The sequence below is a fragment of the Chaetodon auriga genome, chromosome 8 (genome assembly GCF_051107435.1).
Source record: "Chaetodon auriga isolate fChaAug3 chromosome 8, fChaAug3.hap1, whole genome shotgun sequence".
Taxonomy (NCBI): domain Eukaryota; kingdom Metazoa; phylum Chordata; class Actinopteri; order Chaetodontiformes; family Chaetodontidae; genus Chaetodon; species Chaetodon auriga.
In genome coordinates this window covers 322,046-341,054 of record NC_135081.1, presented here as the reverse complement: position 1 = coordinate 341,054, position 19,009 = coordinate 322,046, and the positions used below count along the sequence as shown (strand labels likewise).

General features: G+C 40.1%; 1 protein-coding gene across 3 annotated transcripts; it reads right to left on the bottom strand.

The window, feature by feature from the left end:
* Positions 1–373: 373 nt before the first annotated feature.
* On the bottom strand, positions 374–18,225 carry rbm42 (RNA binding motif protein 42). 3 transcript variants are annotated; one of them, XM_076738071.1, is made up of 12 exons: positions 17,861–18,225; positions 17,476–17,532; positions 11,248–11,383; positions 10,968–11,037; positions 9,556–9,618; positions 7,357–7,511; positions 5,297–5,467; positions 3,910–4,044; positions 2,292–2,409; positions 1,709–1,806; positions 762–858; positions 374–622 (listed from the first exon to the last, which is right to left on the bottom strand). In XM_076738071.1, exons 2-12 carry the CDS (start codon positions 17,529–17,531, stop codon positions 510–512), a joined length of 1,212 nt encoding a protein of 403 aa, XP_076594186.1. In that variant the 5' UTR covers position 17,532; positions 17,861–18,225; the 3' UTR covers positions 374–509. The 3 variants fall into 3 exon arrangements, with proteins under 3 accessions (XP_076594186.1, XP_076594187.1, XP_076594188.1); XM_076738072.1 differs by having other exon boundaries at positions 18,135–18,225; XM_076738073.1 differs by having other exon boundaries at positions 18,090–18,177.
* Between the last annotated feature and the right edge of the window lie 784 nt (positions 18,226–19,009).

Sequence of the window (19,009 nt, the reverse complement as noted above, 5' to 3'; positions counted from 1 at the left end):
TGGTTGTTATACTTGATTGGTGTATGACCTGCATTTATCGAAATCAACTATAGCCAACCATTGTTATTGCATTCAGGAGTGTTCTGAGTGTATGCTGTACACATTGTACAGCCATCTGAAGAAAATCTGATTTTGGGTCATAAATTAGTAGTTCACAAATTTCTGGCAGAAACCCCTCCCTCCACAGCCAAGCAATCCCAGAATTAATCTGCTTGTGACCCTTCAGAGTTAAGGATAAAGTAAAGAAAAACAACATTTTACAGAACTGACATATGCCAGACTTTGCCTTTTTACTTGTGCAATACTATATAGTTTCACCTCTATGAGAAACACATCAGTAAAATAGTGTAGCGACCAAGTAAACAACTTTGAATTGAGAGTTTTATTTTATTTTATTATATTTTTTTTTGGGGGGGGGGGGGGGGGGAGCTGACACCTGCACAATCTCAGACTCCCAGTGTTTTTGTCCACAGTGGTACACAACACACACAGTGCCACTTGCATAAATACTATCTGAGGCCCAGTTTCTTCTTCTCTTTGTGTTTCTTGCGAACCACTTCGATGTTGCGGTCCTTCCACATGCTCTTCCTCAGTTTGATGGGACGACTACCAACATACTTCCCTGGGCAAACACAGACAGTATGAGGAACATAGAGAGGCAGCAGTTATTAAACTGTCAAAAGTACCCACTTGCAAAATGACCCTATAACTTCAAAAAGCTGGCAGGTGAAAAAAGGTTTTGTGTGTCTCCAGAGACTGACCGTTCATCTCTCTCATGGCTCTGACGTAGTCATTTGGATCCTTGAAGCTGACGAAGCCATAGCCTTTGGTCTTTCCTGTACGTTTGTCTCTCACCACCTGAAGACAACAATTTTTGTGACTTCATTTCTGTACCCCGCACATCCACCTACACACACATACATACATATACACACACACACACACACACACACACACACACACACACACACACACACACCCCTACACACGCACGCACGCACACACGCACGCACGCACGCAAGTACGCACGTTGTGTTTTTATCACTTGTGGAGACATTACATAGACTTACATTCATTTCTTGAAGCCTTACCATAACCATAACCATAACCATAACCATAACCACAACCACTATTTGCCTATTCCAAACCCTATACCTAACCTTACCTAACCCGTAACCCTATCCTCAGTCTTCACATTAAAATTTGCATTTTGTAGGCAGGTGAGTCCCCACAATGTGACTGTGTAAACAGATTTTTGTCCCCACAACGTGATAAAAACCAGATCTCTAGGTAAGTGTCCACTAAATATTGAACACTATTAAGAGAACAACAGTTTAATGTCATTCATGTCAGTTTCTATGATGAAGTTAGATACATTAGATGATGATACATTAGATCGTTATTTAGTTTAACCACTCTTATTTTCACTGCAATCTGCAATTTAAGCAGTACTTACTGGTGCACCCTGCCTCAAATGATCAGATAGAGAATGTTTCAAATTGGCCTGGATAATATGGGCTATCTTGTAAGTCAGAAGTGTAACTGAATACATATTTTGTATTTACCATAATTCATGTGGTGAGGAAAATGTTCAAGCAACTGATGGGAATGATGGCAAAAACTATAAAGACTACTACTACTACATTACTTTGAAGTCATTAGTGTCAGAAATTGATTCCAGGGGGTTAAAGAAGAAAATCAACCCAACCTTAGCTTTGAGGAAAGATGGGTATCTGCTGAAGGCTCTGGCCAGAATGTCATCATTAACCTCATTACCAAGATCACCACAGAATATACGGAAATCATCTGCAACAAAGAGAAAACAGAAAACATTCACACAATAATCAATTAAAGAACATTAAAATCCTCAGGTATGGGTAAACATAGCTATCCAATTTTGTTCTAGTTCTTATTTTGATTTTGTTAACATTCAGTAGCCCTTGTGTACAGTGAGGAGCTGAGCTACGTGATATCCAATGTGTGTAGTGGAAGAAATGTGATCAGACCAAATTGAAGTACAAGAAACAATGGTAAAAAAAAAAACAGAGGGCAATGTGTTAATGTTAGCTTTGCTAGGGAATGACTTTTCATTTCATTGGGCAAAGTGGCGCATGCAGTCCAGTGCCCTGCTCTGCAAGCGTGCACCCAAATTTCAACCTAGTCGAACTTACTCACGAACTGCTGAACCCAGCAGTGAGTGCAGCTCAAATCATGTTGTGTCTGAAAGGGCCTTTAGGCTGTTTTAACTGAGGGCTTTATCACAGTCCTTTGGTGTATGCAGCAGTTTGTACCTGGATCCCACTCCAACAGGCTGGGGTCCTCCCAACTGGTCCCTGCTGCAGTACGGATACACTTCTTCACCTTCTCCACCTTTGCTTTCTTTTTGTCCTCTGTTGCATTTTCCACAGGCTGGAACAAACACGTCACACAATGTCTTCCCTTGTATCATTGATATTTTTGGAGGCGAACACTGTATTTTTTAAAACATTTTGTGCACAGTAGTTTCTCAATAAAACCTGCATTCCCTTGCAATATTTTTGGAATTCCCCCTGATCTATACTTAACAATTGGTGTGTTGGCCCCATCCAGTCATAATACAGTGCAAGATTAGGGGAAAGCTCTGCAGATACTGCAGAAAGCAAAGATGTGATACCAAGGAACCTGGGTGTGACACTGGATGACTAGCTGTCCTTCACTGCCAATATTGCTCTGACAACACGCTAGTGCAGATTCATTCTCTACAACATCGAGAAGGATAAGGTTCTGGTCCAGTCTCTTGTCATCTCATGTCTAGACTACTTCAACTCTCTCCTGGCTAGTGTGCCCACATGTGCCATCCAACCTCTGCAGCTGCTGCTCCTCTGCACCCTGCACTGGCTACTGGTGGCTGCTCAAATCTGATTCTGCTACTGTCATATGGCTTCTCCCTATTACGTGGATCCAGCTACCACTCAACAAATCCTCAGTGTTTGCCGTCCTGGCCCCACAATGGTGGACAAAGCTGCCTATTACCACCAGGGCAGCAGAAAGAATCTTCCATTGCAGACTGAAATGTTATCTGTTTGGACAACACCTTAGCCAATGCAAAAAAAAAACCCCAAAACAAAAAAACTCTTATTCTTTTCTAAATGTAGCACTTAAAGCAGTTCAGCATATCTGGTGAAACTGATGTACTTTGATGAGTCTTACAATTTTTGGGTTGTATACGGTTGAATGGACTTCTTGTAAATTGCTTTGGATAAAATCATTAGTTAAATACAGCTATTGTTATATGGCCATGGTATCTCTAAGTCCCCTATGGCTTTCCATAATCCTTACAAGGGAAAACAGTCTTTTTTTTTTTCGGACTAACAGTGGATGATACCAAGGAAGGGTCTTGAGTGCAGTTGTGATGATTTGGATAGACCTATATGTCAAAACGTATGTTGACACAGATAATATTTTACACAGAAGAGTTCCTTTAACTTTTCCTTTTCCTTTTTTAACATGACAGTGTCTCCATGCACAAAGTCAAGTCCATAAAGAGAGGGTTTTCCCAGTTTGGTGTAGTGTGATTGACTAACTTGCACAAAATCCTGACCTCAACCCCATTCACCAACTTTGGGTCTTATCGGCCAACCACACTAACACCCTTGAGGCTGAATGGGAGCAAAGCCTTGCAGCCAGATTAAAAAATCTGGTGGAAAATCCTCTCAAAAGAGATGATGCTGTTACAGCTACACATTCATGACCCATGGATTTTAAATGACATGTTAAACTCACATTTCACTGCAATGTTTATATGTCCAATTATTTACTGTGGCCATACAGCACACACTGAATTCTTACTAAATCCTTTCTAAACCCTAAGTATAAAGGAAATCATGAGAGCTTCAGCAATAGAAAACTGACTGCCACTTTTAACTGTACCTCAGTTTGGGGAGGCTCAGGCTCAGGCATGCTGGGTCCAATGACAGTGCTGCTGTCTTCACACTCCTTCTTATCGAGTAGACCTGCTGCCATCACCGCTGCCTGCTGCTCTGCAACCCGTGCTGCCAGTTCCTCCTGAAATATCCACATTAGACACACTGACTAAATCATGAATGGGTACATCACATTTAAAAATACACAATAACACAAAATTACTCATATGTTCATGTAGTGATGCTATCACTAGTGTTCAAACACGCAGGTCCAGACAACACAAGCTGATGATAAAAAAAAAAACAAAACAAAACAAAAAAAAACAGGAGGTCCCTGGGTTACAATTACAATTAGTCATTTGCAGACGCTTTCATCCAAAGCGAGATACAAATGAATTCACACACCAATGGCGCAGCATCGGGGGCAGTTTAGGGGTTCAGTATCTTGCCCAAGGATACTTCGGCATATAGACTGCCGAGGCCAGGGATTGAACCACCGACCTCATGATTGGCAGACAACTGCTCTACCTCCTGAGCCATAGCCCCCCCAGTTACGACATCCCTGACTTAGGGCAACTTGTTATGAACTAAACTTACATTACATTATATATTTTGTTGTTCTGTGATACAAAAAGCGTTTCGTAAATACAAACCACAAAAGAACTACTTGGCTTAGCGTGCGCGCATAAGAATACGCAAAGTGCGGTCATCTGAACAAGGAAGGCCCTCGTCCCAGTTCCTGTGTGCCGCCATTTGTAATGCATCGTGCATTGTTCAGTACTTAAGAAAATAACATGAGTGTATGACTTGTAATGGGAATTCTTATTTATATTCTCTTTACTCAATCATAAGCATTCACTGTCTTAAAGCCAAATGAATAACCATGCCATATGATTAAGTGTGTACGTGTGTCATAATCTGCTGACCATGACACCATGTATGTCATTGTGGTCTGATTAAATGAACATTTTGTCCTGATTGTACAATACATTATGACGTGCCTATTGTGCTGACATTATTTTGATGATACAACAAAGTCATCCTGTCTACAAGATAATGTAATGTATATAATCTAACAACTTCTCCTGCTCTGGGCTCTTTCTTGCCATCTCACACTCGAGATAGCAAGGAGGGAGACCATCTGCAGCCGTCAGAATAAACTCTCAGAAAGGCAACAAACGACTCTGTGATTTTTAAACAAAATTGCCAGAACAGTCTCAACTTACATACAAAATGGGGTTATGAAAAAAGCAAAGAATGGATCTCATTCGTAAACCGGGGACTCCCTGTATATTTATAAAAAGAGACAATCACACAACAATCTCTCAAAACATGGTACTTTTAGCAGAGCACTGAGACATTATTTTGCTAGACATAAAACAAAATGCAAATACCATTCTGGCTTGTCGCTGAGCTCTAACATCATTTTTTTTATGTCCAACAGGGGCAGGAGGAGCAGAGTACACGGTTGGTGCTGCCTGGATGATTGATGGTGTCGGTTTGATAGGAGGTGGGGCTCCCTGTCTTGTGGCTGGGGCTGACACCATCGAAACCATATCAGCGACCTGAGTGAAACACACCAACAGAAGCAGGGAGCCATGAGAACTTAAGCAACAAGGTAGGTCACAAGGTAACTAGTGTGAATCTGACACAGATGTAATATAAAAACTAATATAATGTAATGTATGATGTAATATAAAATTATAATGTTGTCAGACACTTAGGTCACTTTCACACCAGAGCTGTTTGGTCTGCTTTAAATGGACCAGAGTTCGTTTCCTCGGATAGTCCGCTTCGTTTGGGCAGGTGTGAAAGCTCATCCAAACTCTGGTGCGGACCAAACAAGCGAACCCTGGTACGCCTGAAAACGTGGGTCTCGGTTCGCTTGCAAGTGAACCCTGGTTCGATTTGTATGCAGTGTGAAAGCTCATCGGACCAAACACAGGACCAAATGCACGTAGTGATGCTATACGCAGGATAGGATAGAGGAAGTACAGCGTGCACTCCAAACCAAAACAAACATGGCGAGAGGACAGATGTGGACAGATGAAGAGCTCAAAGCTCTCCTTGAAATATGGTCAGATGACCACATAAACCTACTTCTGACATCCACTCAAAAAAAAAAACCAATGACATTTTTAAACAGTTTAGTCAGAAAATGGGAGGAATGGGTTTTAAACGAAGGAATTTCACATGATGCTCCATGTTTACTGTTGTTTTTCCGGGCCGGGAGGGAGGGATTTCCCCTCCGACTTTATCCAATCGACGAGCACCCCTTTCAACCACGTGATGCTGCTCAGAAAGTTCGGTGCGCTTTAGAAATCACAGTGTGAAAGCAGAACTGAAACAAATGATAAATGCAATAATATTATGACTTTCAGCTCCCCAATCGAACCGAGTCCACTTGGTCAGGTGTGAAAACGACCTTAGAATAACAACCTGAGGCCAGTGAGTGGGACAAACAAGCAATTTCAGTGGACTCTGATGGTAGTCAAATGAGGGATTACATAGCAGTTTGTATTGCTGCTACAGCACTCTCGCTCAATATAAATAAAAAATTACTTTCTCTATTAATCACTTAAACACAAAAATATGAAAAAATAGGATCCATATGCAAGATCAAGCTGAAACAAGCTAATAATTCATCAGCAGGGTATATGACATTATTTTATCTGTTTATCTATTTTGTAACATGTAGGCATATAGATAGACAATGTTTATGTTGAAACAAATATACCGATACAAATGGTATGTCTCTCATCGTATGGGGTTTGCCCTCTTGTGAATATAATTCACTAAAATATACATGGCATACCTACATCGTATGGTCATCACCCATGTGAGATGTATCGCCCTATACTTGCCACTGATTGATTTAAAGACAGGTGTGAATGTGATGCGGGCATGTTATCACTTAAATATTGACAGTTTTTTCCAACTGACTATGAAGTCATGAGACCAAACATTAATTGAACATTTGATCTCACCTTGTCCACATGTGTTACAGCAGTTCATTGTGTTTTGTTGCATTGTTTTTCCTTTGTCCGGTTCTGATAATAGCTTGCTTACTTTACTTGGTCCAAAAATCAAAACCATTCAGACAAAACAAATGTTCTCACACTAGAAACAAACTGAATCATGGTCAATGTCATCCGAACTGTGGTTCAGGAAGGTTTCACAGCTGTAATTTTGATTTGGATCAAATTAAAAAGTCAGAAAGTCAAAACCTAACACATTGGTGTGAAAGGACCCTTACGGTACAGACCTAGTGTGTAAAAAAAATTGACAATAGAGAAATTAAGTGTACACCTGTTTCATGTTTAGTATACTGTTGATAGGAAAAGTAACTGCTGACAATATCACACAATAAAGCAATAATGTGCACACAGACCATTGTGGTGAAAAATCTCAGGTGAATGCAGTGCCAACACAGTTTGCATCTTTGAGCTCTCACCTGAGGTGAAGCAGCCATGTGCTGGATGGCCTGAGAAGCAACCTGAGGTGTCTGTCCTTGCATGGTAGGAGGGAGCATCATGGGAGGTGGTGGAGGAGGCCTGGGCAGAGGAGGTGCTACAGGAGGGCCACGCATCATCTGCAGCCTCTGACCACCTATCAACAGAGTGCTTGCATATTAAAATATACATGAACCCATTTTGTGAATGAAGGCATAGAATCAAGCAGCAATGCTTGAGCAAAGGTCATTTAGTTACCCAAATTCAGTCATACAACAAACCCAAACAGGGACTAGCCAGTTTCCAAGAAAATGCTATTTACATGCAGAGCTGGGACCAACTACATATTTATCATTAATAACTTAAAAATCCCATCAATATTTTGTATATGGAAAAAAAAATTTGGAGAATTTGGACAGAAATACAATATGATGCAAATATAATAATTAAAAGTACAATAAATACAGTAACAACAACAATAATAATACCAAGACTCATTGTCTTAGGGGCTTTAACTCTAACATCCGGCCATTCGGTCGGATGGCAGCCCACCGCTCCTGGTCTGCTGCGGAGGAAGGACGACCAGGATGGGTCAAACGCGGAGGACAAATTTTACCAAATTGCATGGCGTGCGCGTATATGTAATGTGTGTGACAAATAAAGGGGATTGTCCCTCTGATTCTTCTTCTTCTTCCAAAGGGGCAGAACCAGATTGCGTTTGTGCCAGTTTATTAGTATTAGGGTTCAGCCCATGAAGGAGCAAAACCCTATTGTGTTTGTGCCTCTTTATTAATTATTATTATATTATGGACTTTGTGCCTTTTTTAATTTTTTGAGAAACTACATATTCATAGAACTTGTATCAAAACTAAAACGGGTATACAACATTGCAGGACTGACAGACAGATTTCTATTATAAATAAGCCAACAACCAATAAACTTCAGGTAAATCTTCAGGTAATGTTTGGAAATTGTCCCACTGAAGCATTTTGAGCCTGACCCACTGGGGGCACCACAGATATCACAAATGTCTACCACAAAACCCTGTGCACAGAATTTCACCAATTTAAGTGTGGTGGCAAGTATCAACCAAATTCTCAAGTGCTCACTGGAGAAATCATGGGTTTCGTTCAAACCTGGTCAGGGGGGCGGCAAATGGCTTAAATTGTGAGTCGGCAATTACTGAAATGCAGCAGGCTTTGTGCTAATGAAAGGAGTGTGTGCTTGGTCGGATATTTGCAAAACAAACGTTTTGGCCTCTCATCCAGACGTAGAGAGCATTTTAGGTCACTAGTTTTTTTTTTAAATGTCTTCAAAAGTGAAGATTTTTAAAGACTGGAAACAATTATGTCACACCTCATTTTGCTCATGTGCATTGTTGTATTGTGTAATTAAATTGTTTAACTTGGGACAGACATTTTGGGTAGTCTTCAGCAAGCTTCTCACAATAAGTTGCTGGAATTGTGGCCCATTCTTCTGACTGGACTGGTGTAACTATGTCAGGTTTGTACGGCTCCTTGCTGGCACACAGTTTTTCAGTTCTGCCGCTTACAGTAATTACCATTTTTCCTACACTTGAGTTACCTCACTGGTATAGAGCTCCAAACATACCTATAAAACATATGTAGTTCTTATTTAGTATAATATTCATCACTAAGTACAAAATATTGTCAGTGTCATCAAAATTGGTGTCAATGACAATGTCTTACCTTAGAAAACATTTTGAAAACACTGCAACCCTGTAGCGCCACTCTCACTACTTCCTAATGTTTGGAACTATTTGACATCTGCACGCTTCACCATTGATTAAACAAAACAAAACAACAAAAAAAAAGGCTCATATGTTGCCATTATGTCGTCACAATCCACTCTGGCCCAGGGGGCTCTAATCACCATAGTCACTGACACAGAAGTTGCTGGACAGAAATGGACAAAGCTGACTGTGATTGGCTAATTACACTGCTTAATTCCTCTTACGGGGCCATTTTTAATGTTGACCATTTTATCCTTTAATGAAGCAGCTGTGATATTAACGATATTAGCAATACCTTGGTAGGTATTGTCATTGTCATTATCATAATCACTTGTATTAGAAATGCATGCCAACTTAACCATAATATTTCTTCAAAAATAATTTGAAGGCGAAATATTGCAAGTGAGTGAATAAACCAGTCAACTAATCTGTCTAAAGGTTACCTTACCAGGTCTCTGCAGGATATGGGGGACAAAAGCCGGTCTCATCATGGGAGGACGTACTGGAGAGACTGGGCAGACACAAATCACACAGTGAGTGTAAATAACAGTAATATAAACTTTGACCAAGTCTACCCAAACTTTGTAGGTCACTGTATTTTAATATATGTAATGGGATCTGGGAAAACCCGTCACATGTCGAAATTTTACCTTTTGGAGATATCACCTAGAAGCTTATTTCAAGCTCTTTTCAAAGCTGTTTTCATTATTTTTATATCTGGTTTGTATCAAGTGTTATGGTCACTCAAAGTCAGCTGATCAGTAGGATTTTTTGGAGCACAATTTTGAGAAAAACAGGTTTAAAGACAAGGATTCTAAATCAGAACATGACCAGCTCCCTCAAACTCTCTCCATCTCTGAAGCTTTGACATCTCTCTCTGTGTATCTCGTAGCATCTGACTGAGGTGTCAAAATAATGTTTTGATGACTAGGGTGACCTGATGTCCCGTTTCGTGCAGGACAGCCACGCATTTCCATTACTTTTCACACGTTCCTAAAATTGCGACACTGTCGTGAATTGTTAGCAACACTATCAATAATAATTTGTGACAACATCACAATTTGTGGAACGTGTGAAAAGTTATGGAAATGAGTGGCTGTCCTGCACGAAGTGGGACATCTGGTCACCTTAACTATGATAGAGAAATGGTCTTCGTAGGATATGTAGACTAACACGTTACAGGCGGATTTCATGCGTTGTTCGTTTTTCATTCGTAGGAGATATCAACAAACAGCTTGCCTAATTTAAGTAAGGTTTTTAACATATTAAACAAGCGAAATATAATAGACTTTCGACCTATTTTCAGGTTTTCCTGGAAAAGTGCCAGCGCGACATCTGACGGGTTTTCCCAGATCGCATCACACATATATTGGAGCTATTGTCTTGATGTCAGAGAACACTGTTGAAAAAGCTGTTTGTTTTTATATTCCCACCACCCACCTCTTTATATCAGCTTTTAATGTTTGAATTGTTTGGATGTTTTCTCTTTCTTTGTTTGTTTGGTCTTTTTTGTTTTTTTCTTGTTTTTTCTTCTCTGCTTTGCTTTTATTGACTGTGTTTTAATTATCCTGTATGGTCTTATTGTTTTTATCTGACCCTTCTCCTGTAAAGCGTCTTTGAGCATTGTTAAAAGCGCTTTACAAATAAAATGTATTATTATTCGCATTATTACAGCTTTCTTAATAACTGTGAGTGTACTGATGTATGAATCTGGTATTTTGTGTAGTACCAAGCCATGACATGACATAATCACTACACCCCTAACTTTAAATGACTGAACAATGATGAACAGAGTATTTACTACACAGTGTTTTACTGCCAAACCCCAGTTTGTGTATGCATATTAGAGTTTATATTCACCTGATCCCATAAAGGACGGTGGTGGAGGACCAACAAAACTAGCAGCTCTGGCCTCTAATGTCTGCTGGACCTAAGAGAGGAAGACAGAGTGTGAGAAAGAGAGATGGCACAAAGAGCAAGAAGGATAGAAGACAGGGTGACTGGTGTGCATAAAGAACACAAACAACTTCTCGTGAGCTATTGTATTTGGCCATTACAACATGCTTCTATAAAGTCATGACTTTACGATGAGAAGTCTAGATCTACATTATGAACCACATACTACTAGAATGGTACAAACCTGTCTGTAGGTGTTGGTGCCTATAATGGGTCGCACTACTGGAACCGCTGGAACGGAATGAGCTACAGGTACTGCTTCCAAAACAGGTGGGCTTCCTGATACTGGTACTGGACCACCCAGGACTTCCTGCTCAAAACTACATTAAGAGAGGTACAGAGACAGACTGATTGGGCTGAGAAAACAAAGCATGACTGAAAAACACAGTAGACAACAAAAGCTGAACATTAATCCCCTGAGGGATTGAACATGAAATGTAAGTGGGGGATGCCACATTGCCTATAGTTAATGCACTCAGTTAAGCCCGCTTGGAACCCAGTCCAACTGTAGAGAATACTACAGTGGCACAGGCTTATCATCTGATTAATCAAATAATAAGTTCATTACTCATTAGCGTCTGTTCACCCAAAAAAACAAACAAAAAAAACCAACCTTTTCTCACTTACTGCAAATTGAAAACAGCAAGACAGTTTTAGGTGCTGGGAGGTAAATAGAATTTTTTTTTTGCCGCTCAAATCGCTGCAAAATCACAAAAAAATTCTGCAGCAACTGCAATATGCTATCTTTATGCTAACAACAAAAGACATCTGACATCTGTATGAGTAGTTTTCGTAGAAACAGTTGTTTTAAGAGCAAAGTATGTGCATTTTTAGGCCCACCCAATCGCAGAGCCAAATGCTTTGTCCATATCAATACAGATTTTTTGCAAAACAAATGTTTTGGCCTCTCATCCACACGTAGAGAGCATTTTAGGTCACTAGATTTTGTTTTTAAATGTCTCCAAAAGTGAAGATTTTTAAAAACTGGTTTCTGTAAAACAGAGAAACAATTATGTCACAACTCATTTTGCACATTTGCATTGTGTAATGAGCACCTGAAACAACAGCAACACCGGCAGATATACAGTGATATGCAAAAGTATGAGCAATCTTGGACAAAATTTCTGATTTTACTGGTCTGTGAATAGTTAATAGAGTAGAATATGAACTAATGTTCAAAAGGCATAAATATGTAGCACTCTCGTCAAGATTTTACACAAGATTGTTTTGCCCTATCCTAAAGTGAAAAAAGGAAAGGAGCACAATGCAAAGGTTTTGGCACCCAAAGAAATCCGCGCTAGTGATGGGAATTCCGGCTCTTTTAAGAGAGCCGGTTCTCACGGCTCGGCTCTCATAAAAGAGCCGGCTCTTTTGGCTCCCAAGTGGCTCTTCAGATTTTTTGTTGCTTATATTTATTTATTACCAAAATAATGTAAAATTTTATGTAAAATTAATTACTAATGTGCAAAACATAGTTTATATCAAATTTTACTGCATTTCCTGCGGTCACTCATTTTCTCACCTTACCAGCATTTTGTCTGTCGCAGCTCTGTGTGTGTGCGCGCGCGCTGTGTCTGTACCCCCCGCTCCTCCCCCTCCTGCTCAGTGCGTACACACAGAAGCCACCACACATCATGTACTTGACCAATCACGTGCAGCTTGAATGGAAAAAAAGTCGAGAAAAAACAAACAAAAAAAAAAAACCAAAGCGGCTCCTACTCCGGCTCCCAGGGAGGAGCCGGCTCCGATCGTTCACTTCAAAGAGCCGGCTCTAAGAGCCGTTTCGTTCACGACCGACACATCACTAATCCGCACTCTCATAACTTTTACCTTACGTAGCTTGTTCAGGCTATGGCTTGTTCACAATCACCATTATGAAAGGCCAAGTGATGCACATTTCAGAATCAAAACCGGCTTTATTGGCCAAGTATGGGTGCACATACTAGGAATTGCACTGCAGTTTATTATTGACCTGCTTGGTGGCAGACCAAAACCAGACGACGATGTATATGCATAGAACAGACTGAATTATTCATGTGTAGAACTAGATCAGTAGCTGTTGTGGCAGGTTGAAATTCCTGAGCAGCTCTATTGCACCTTCTTGACAATTTAAGTAATTTTTGAAGGCACAGTCATTTAGATGGAGAAGAACGGGAGGGGATTCCCTGGGAGGCTCCAGTGCCGATGGTCAGGTTCTGGATGTGATTTTTCCCAGCCTCACCTGCTGCCTCACCTTGGTAATGCTGAACTTTGTCCCCACTTTTGTAGGCCTCTTCCTTAGCCTGGCAAAGCTGCTTTAGCTTAGCTTGAACAGCCTCACAAAAACCCCAATCAATGCTGTCAAAGCAGGCCTGTAGCTCTAGCTTTGGTCCATCTTTTCACAGTCTTAACTACAAACTTAGCAGATTTCCATTTCTGCATGTACAGTGCCTTGCAAAAGTATTCACCCCCTTTGGCTTTTTACCTATTTTGTTGCATTACAACCTGTAATTTAAATGTTTTTTAATCTGAATTTTATGTCATGGATCTGCACAAAACAGTTTAAGTTGGTCAAGTGAAATGAGAAAAATATACATAAAATTTAAAAAAAACAAATAACAAAAAAACTGAAATTAGCATGTGCATATGTATTCATCCACTTTGCTATGAAGCCCCTAAAAGGTTCTGGCGGAACCAATTACCTTCAGAATTCACATAATTAGTGAAATGAAGTCCACCTGTGAGCAATCTAAGTGTCACATGATCTGTCAGTACAAACACACCTTTTCTGAAAGGCCCCAGATGCTGCAACACCACTAAGCAAGAGGCATCACACCATGAAGACCAAGGAGCTCTCCAAACAAGTCAGGGACAAAGTTGTTGAGAAATACAAGTCAGGGTTGGGTTATAAAAAAAATATCCAAGTCTTTGATGATCCCCAGAGCACCATCAAATCCATCATCTTCAAATGGAAAAAACATGGTACCACAACAAACCTGCCAAGAGAGGGACACCCACCAAAACTCACAGACCAGGCAAGGAGGGCATTAATCAGAGAGGCAGCACAGAGAACAAAGGTAGCCCTGAAGGAGTTGCAGAGCTCCACAGCAGAGAGTCGAGTATCTGTCCATAGGACCACAATAAGCCGTACACTCCATAGAGCTGGGCTTTATGGAAGAGTGGCCAGAAAAAAGCCATTACTGAGTGTTAAAAATAAGGAGGCACATTTTGAGTTTGCCAAAAGGCAAACTCCCCAAATGTATGGATGAAGGTGCTCTGGTCAGATTAGACTAAAATTTAACTTACGACCAAGGAAAACGTTATGTCTGGCACAAACTCAACAGTGAAACATGGAGGTAGCAGCATCATGCTGTGGGGATGTTTTTCAGCAGCAGGGACTGGGAAACTGGTCAGAGTTGAGGGAAGGATGGACGGCGCTAAATACAGGGATATTCTTGAGCAAAACCTGTTTCAGTCTGCCTGTGATTTGAAACTGGGATGGAGGTTCCCCTTCCGGTAGAACAATGACCTGAAGCACACTGCTAAAGCAACACTTGAGTGGTTTAAGGGGAAACATTTAAATATGTTGGAATGGCCTAGTCAAAGTCCAGACCTCAATCCAATTGAGAATCTGTGGTCAGACTTGAAGATTGCTGTTCACAAGCAAAAACCATCCAACATAAAGGAGCTGAAGCAGTTTTGCCTTGAGGAATGGGCAAAAATCCCAGTGGCAAGATGTGGCAAGCTCATAGAGACTTATCCAAAGTGACTTGCAGCTGTAATTGCCGCAAAAGGTAGCTCTACAAAGTACTGAATTTAGGGAGATGAATAGTTATGCACACTGAAGTGTTCTGTTATTTTGTCTTATTTGTTATTTGCTTCACAATAGAAAAAAAAAATCACATCTTCAAAGTTGTAGGCATGTTCTGTAAATTAAATGATACAAACCCTCAAACAATTCATTTTAATTCCAGGTTGTGAGGCAACAAACATGAAAAATGCCAAGGGGGGTGAATACTTTTGCAAGCCACTGTAGGTTGGACAAAGATGGTCCAAACAGTCATCAGAGAGCCTCATGGCTGCAAAGGGGACAGAGCAATATATGCGTCCTTTAATATTGTGTAGCAGCGGTCTAGTCTATTACCTTTGTAGGACACTTAATGTGCTGCCTGCTCTTTTGAAGTCCCCAAGAACAATGGGCAGAGAGACTGGATGTTTCAGCTCCATGTTAGTAATTTGATCAGCCAGGTGTTGTAAAGCTTGACTAAAGCAGGCCTGAGGTGGAATGTAAAAACTGACTGCAATAAACGAGGAGAACTCCCAAGGTAAATAAAAAGGTTTACAGTTTATGAATATGAGCTCTATGTGAGGCCTGCATGATTTCTTCAACATTGTGATTTCCAAGTTTTCTAAATATTATGACTCCTTGAACCTTGTCCCAATAATCAGTGGCCATGGGCTCTTGGAAGCAGCTGCTAAGCACTCTGAATTAAAACAACTGATGCCCACAAAGCAGAAGAAGGTTATAGGAAGATAAAACAATTTCAGGAAGTCATTTCCTCAGTTTGTAATGTAATGTAAGTAATTCCAGTTGAGAACAGTGGAGATCAAGTCTGGAACACCAATAAAACTTTATGAGAACTGCTTTTAGGATTGCTAGAAAGGCAAGTCAAAGCCCCGAGTTGAGTGCAAAAGACCTTGAGAAAGATTTAATAGTGGCGGTGCACTGTTGTTTGTGTGCCAAATGTGTGTAGGCCTACATGTACAGTTATCAGGGAGGGCCAGGCTATGCTGCAGTTCCTTTTTTTTTTTTTATTTCAGTTTGTTCTCGCTGATGCCTTTAAAGGCTAGTGCAGATTACAAGACTTCTGCTACAATTTGATTTCAATTCCAGACAAAAACCCTCAAGTCATCACGGACTCTGTCCTCATCTCGTCAGGATGGGTTCTCTAGTTCAAGTAGTTGAGAGTTTTAAAATAATGTTTTAAAATTAAAATATATTAGTGTGGATCCAGCTAGAGTTTGTTTGCTTGTTTGTGTGTGACATGAATTGATGGCTATCACTATTCTACTTAGTAGTTGTAGTCTGTCATGGTGCATATACTCCACACATCCAACACAATTCCAAAGGAACGCTACCATACTGGTACAGGGAAGCCTCACCTCCTAATGCATGTGCTACTTCTACCAAGGCAGGAGATCTGGCCACAATTAAAATTATCATAACTTAAATTTTCTACAAATTTTCAAGTTGTTTGGTTTGTTACGAATGCCAGATATGTATTTATGATACAGAATAAATTGTTCAACTATGCTGAAAGGTGCATGCAGGCACTACTCTGTCACACATTGGCGACATGGCTCAGTATGTGAATGCATTGTGACTATTCTATTGCATGTTCTGGAGGGGCTTATTGGTATTTATTTGTATGTTTTATGTTTTTGTCAAGATGTTAATGTCATCACTTCTGCATTGTGTCATGATTGCCAGTTTATGTCACTTAAACTGACTGCTCTGGACTGGGACAACCATTCGCCGCCAGCATTTTGTTTTGCCAACTGTGCCAGAAGCAGCGCCTTCCAGTTGGACCTGCCCACTGTTTATTCAAACTGTGCTACATCAAACACGACCCTGCAAACTTACATGCTGTCTGCAGCTGGCTATATGCAATCTGGCTTAGCTAAGTCAACATTAAAAATGTATGATTTTGCATGGTCTTACTTCACCTCATTTTGTGCCACCTTCTCTCTAGACACTTGCCTGTCAGTACTTCTATTATATGTGCATTCATAGTTCACAGTTTTGAATCCCAAAAAATGCAACCATCCTCGATTAAAGGACTTATCGCAGGTATTCAATTTCACCTGCGCTGTTTGTATCCATTTATTATCAGCCGGTTCTAAAACTCATCTGTTTGACTTCAGGTAAATGGCCTTAAGAGGGAGAAACAACAAGGCAATGACATATGTCAGTCTCCCACTCAGCGATGGGTGCTTTAGTCCTTAAACAGACTTACTATAAGAAATGGTTCTTCTCATATCTTTTTATGGTTTTCTCAAAGGTGGCGATACTTCACAAGACCTCACCATAGCAACTATAACAATGCACACTCATAACTTCTCTATATTTGCAAAGCACTCCAAGTCTAACAGGGATTGGAGAGGATCAACAATTCTAATTTCTGAGAGTAATTCTGCTTTTTGCCCTCTGCCTTCTATGACATACTATCTGAGGAGGTGACCTCAAGCAAGCCAACAAGAACCTATCTTTGTCACTGAGGAGGGAAAACCGATGTTCCAGGTTTGGTTTGCCTCCTCTGCCAATCCTGCCGGCTTCTATATGAATACACAAGTGATTTAACAAGTAATGTTATGGTTTTGGGTGGTTTTTGTGATTTGGGTAAACCTACCCAACAGAAAAGGTTGTACTCACAGAGCCATTTCAGCCTCCATCTCTTTCAGACGCTCCTCTCCTGACTTGAGCGCCATGCTATGAGACAAAATCATTGATCAAAGATCAAACAAAAGTTGTCTTAATTTAACTTAACTAACTTACAGGACACTGTAGCAACCGAATACTTGAGACACGAGAGATAAAGTAACTTCACTGCAAAACTCCCCGAATGTTATCCACCAGTTCAAAAAAAATTGTTACGCTACATTATAGGTTTCAACTTCCTTAGCGTTAAATAATTTGATACTGATCAGTAACATTTTTGGTAGTTAGCACTGGGATTTGTAACGCGCTGTAAACCTCAACAGTCTTGATCTAAGTTTATTTTATTTTTTTTTGCACGGTCATGATAGGAAACACTTACCTTGGTATACAATTTCGACTCTTTCGATATGAATCGTTAGTTACCTCTGGCCGGCAAAGTTAACCTAATTTTAACACGCTAGGGCTTTCAACTCAGCTAATGAGCGTTAGCTAGCAATTAACCTAGCTCGATTGTTGGCTAACCACTAACGTCAACGACTACCACAGTAAAAATTCCCTTACTGATTTCTACGCAACTGGCAGTTAACAGGTAGGTACCTGGTAGGTACCAGGAATAACTATGCTTCAAAAGTAAACACGTATTAACTGGCTACCGTACGAGCTTTCCTTCACGATATCGTCTGGCATTTCAGTTGTAGCATCATTGGGAGCAATAGTAGTTGGTCCGTCCTCTTTTTCTTTTCTGCCAATGCAGCATTCTGCCATCTACTGGACTGGAGTCTGGAACCCTATATTGTTAATACAATACTAAATCTTCTTTGTCAAACCTGCTTCTTTGAAGTAGTTCATCAAATTACCACACATATATTCTATGATGCCTTCCAACCAAGAGATTCAAAACTACTGTTAAGTTTGGCATGCATTTTTTTTTAACTTGGAAAGTTCCGGACCACGTAAAATGACCCGGAAGTAGTGGAACTACTCGAAAACGTAGAATACGTTTACAACAGTGGTGGAAAGTAACTAATGAAGTAACACATATACAAAAAGTAAATATCAATAAACGTCAGCGACTACTCAATTTAAGCAAAAGTGCAAAATATTTTTTAAACAATTGCAATCAACAGAAGTGCTGCACTTAAGATTTCAAGCTACCTTACCCGAGTATATCATTTCCTGTATTACAAAAAAGCATTAACGGTGGCCCAGGAAGGTTAAGACAAAAAAGAATACATATGGAATAGAAAATCAACTATTTACATTATGTACAGATTATAAAAATACTAAATACCATAAAAATACTATTGCTATTCTACATGAGCACCACGATCTTTCAGAGGCAATTGTTGTACTTTTTACACCATTACATTTATAATGTAGTTTACTTTGCAGATTCAGATCTGAATACAAAATCTAATCAACAAATGAATTATGGACTGTATTATATATTATGAATAAGAGGATCTACAGTGTGAAATTCACAAGTAACCCAGCACCTATGTATATTAAAAATAGCTCCACCTTTACC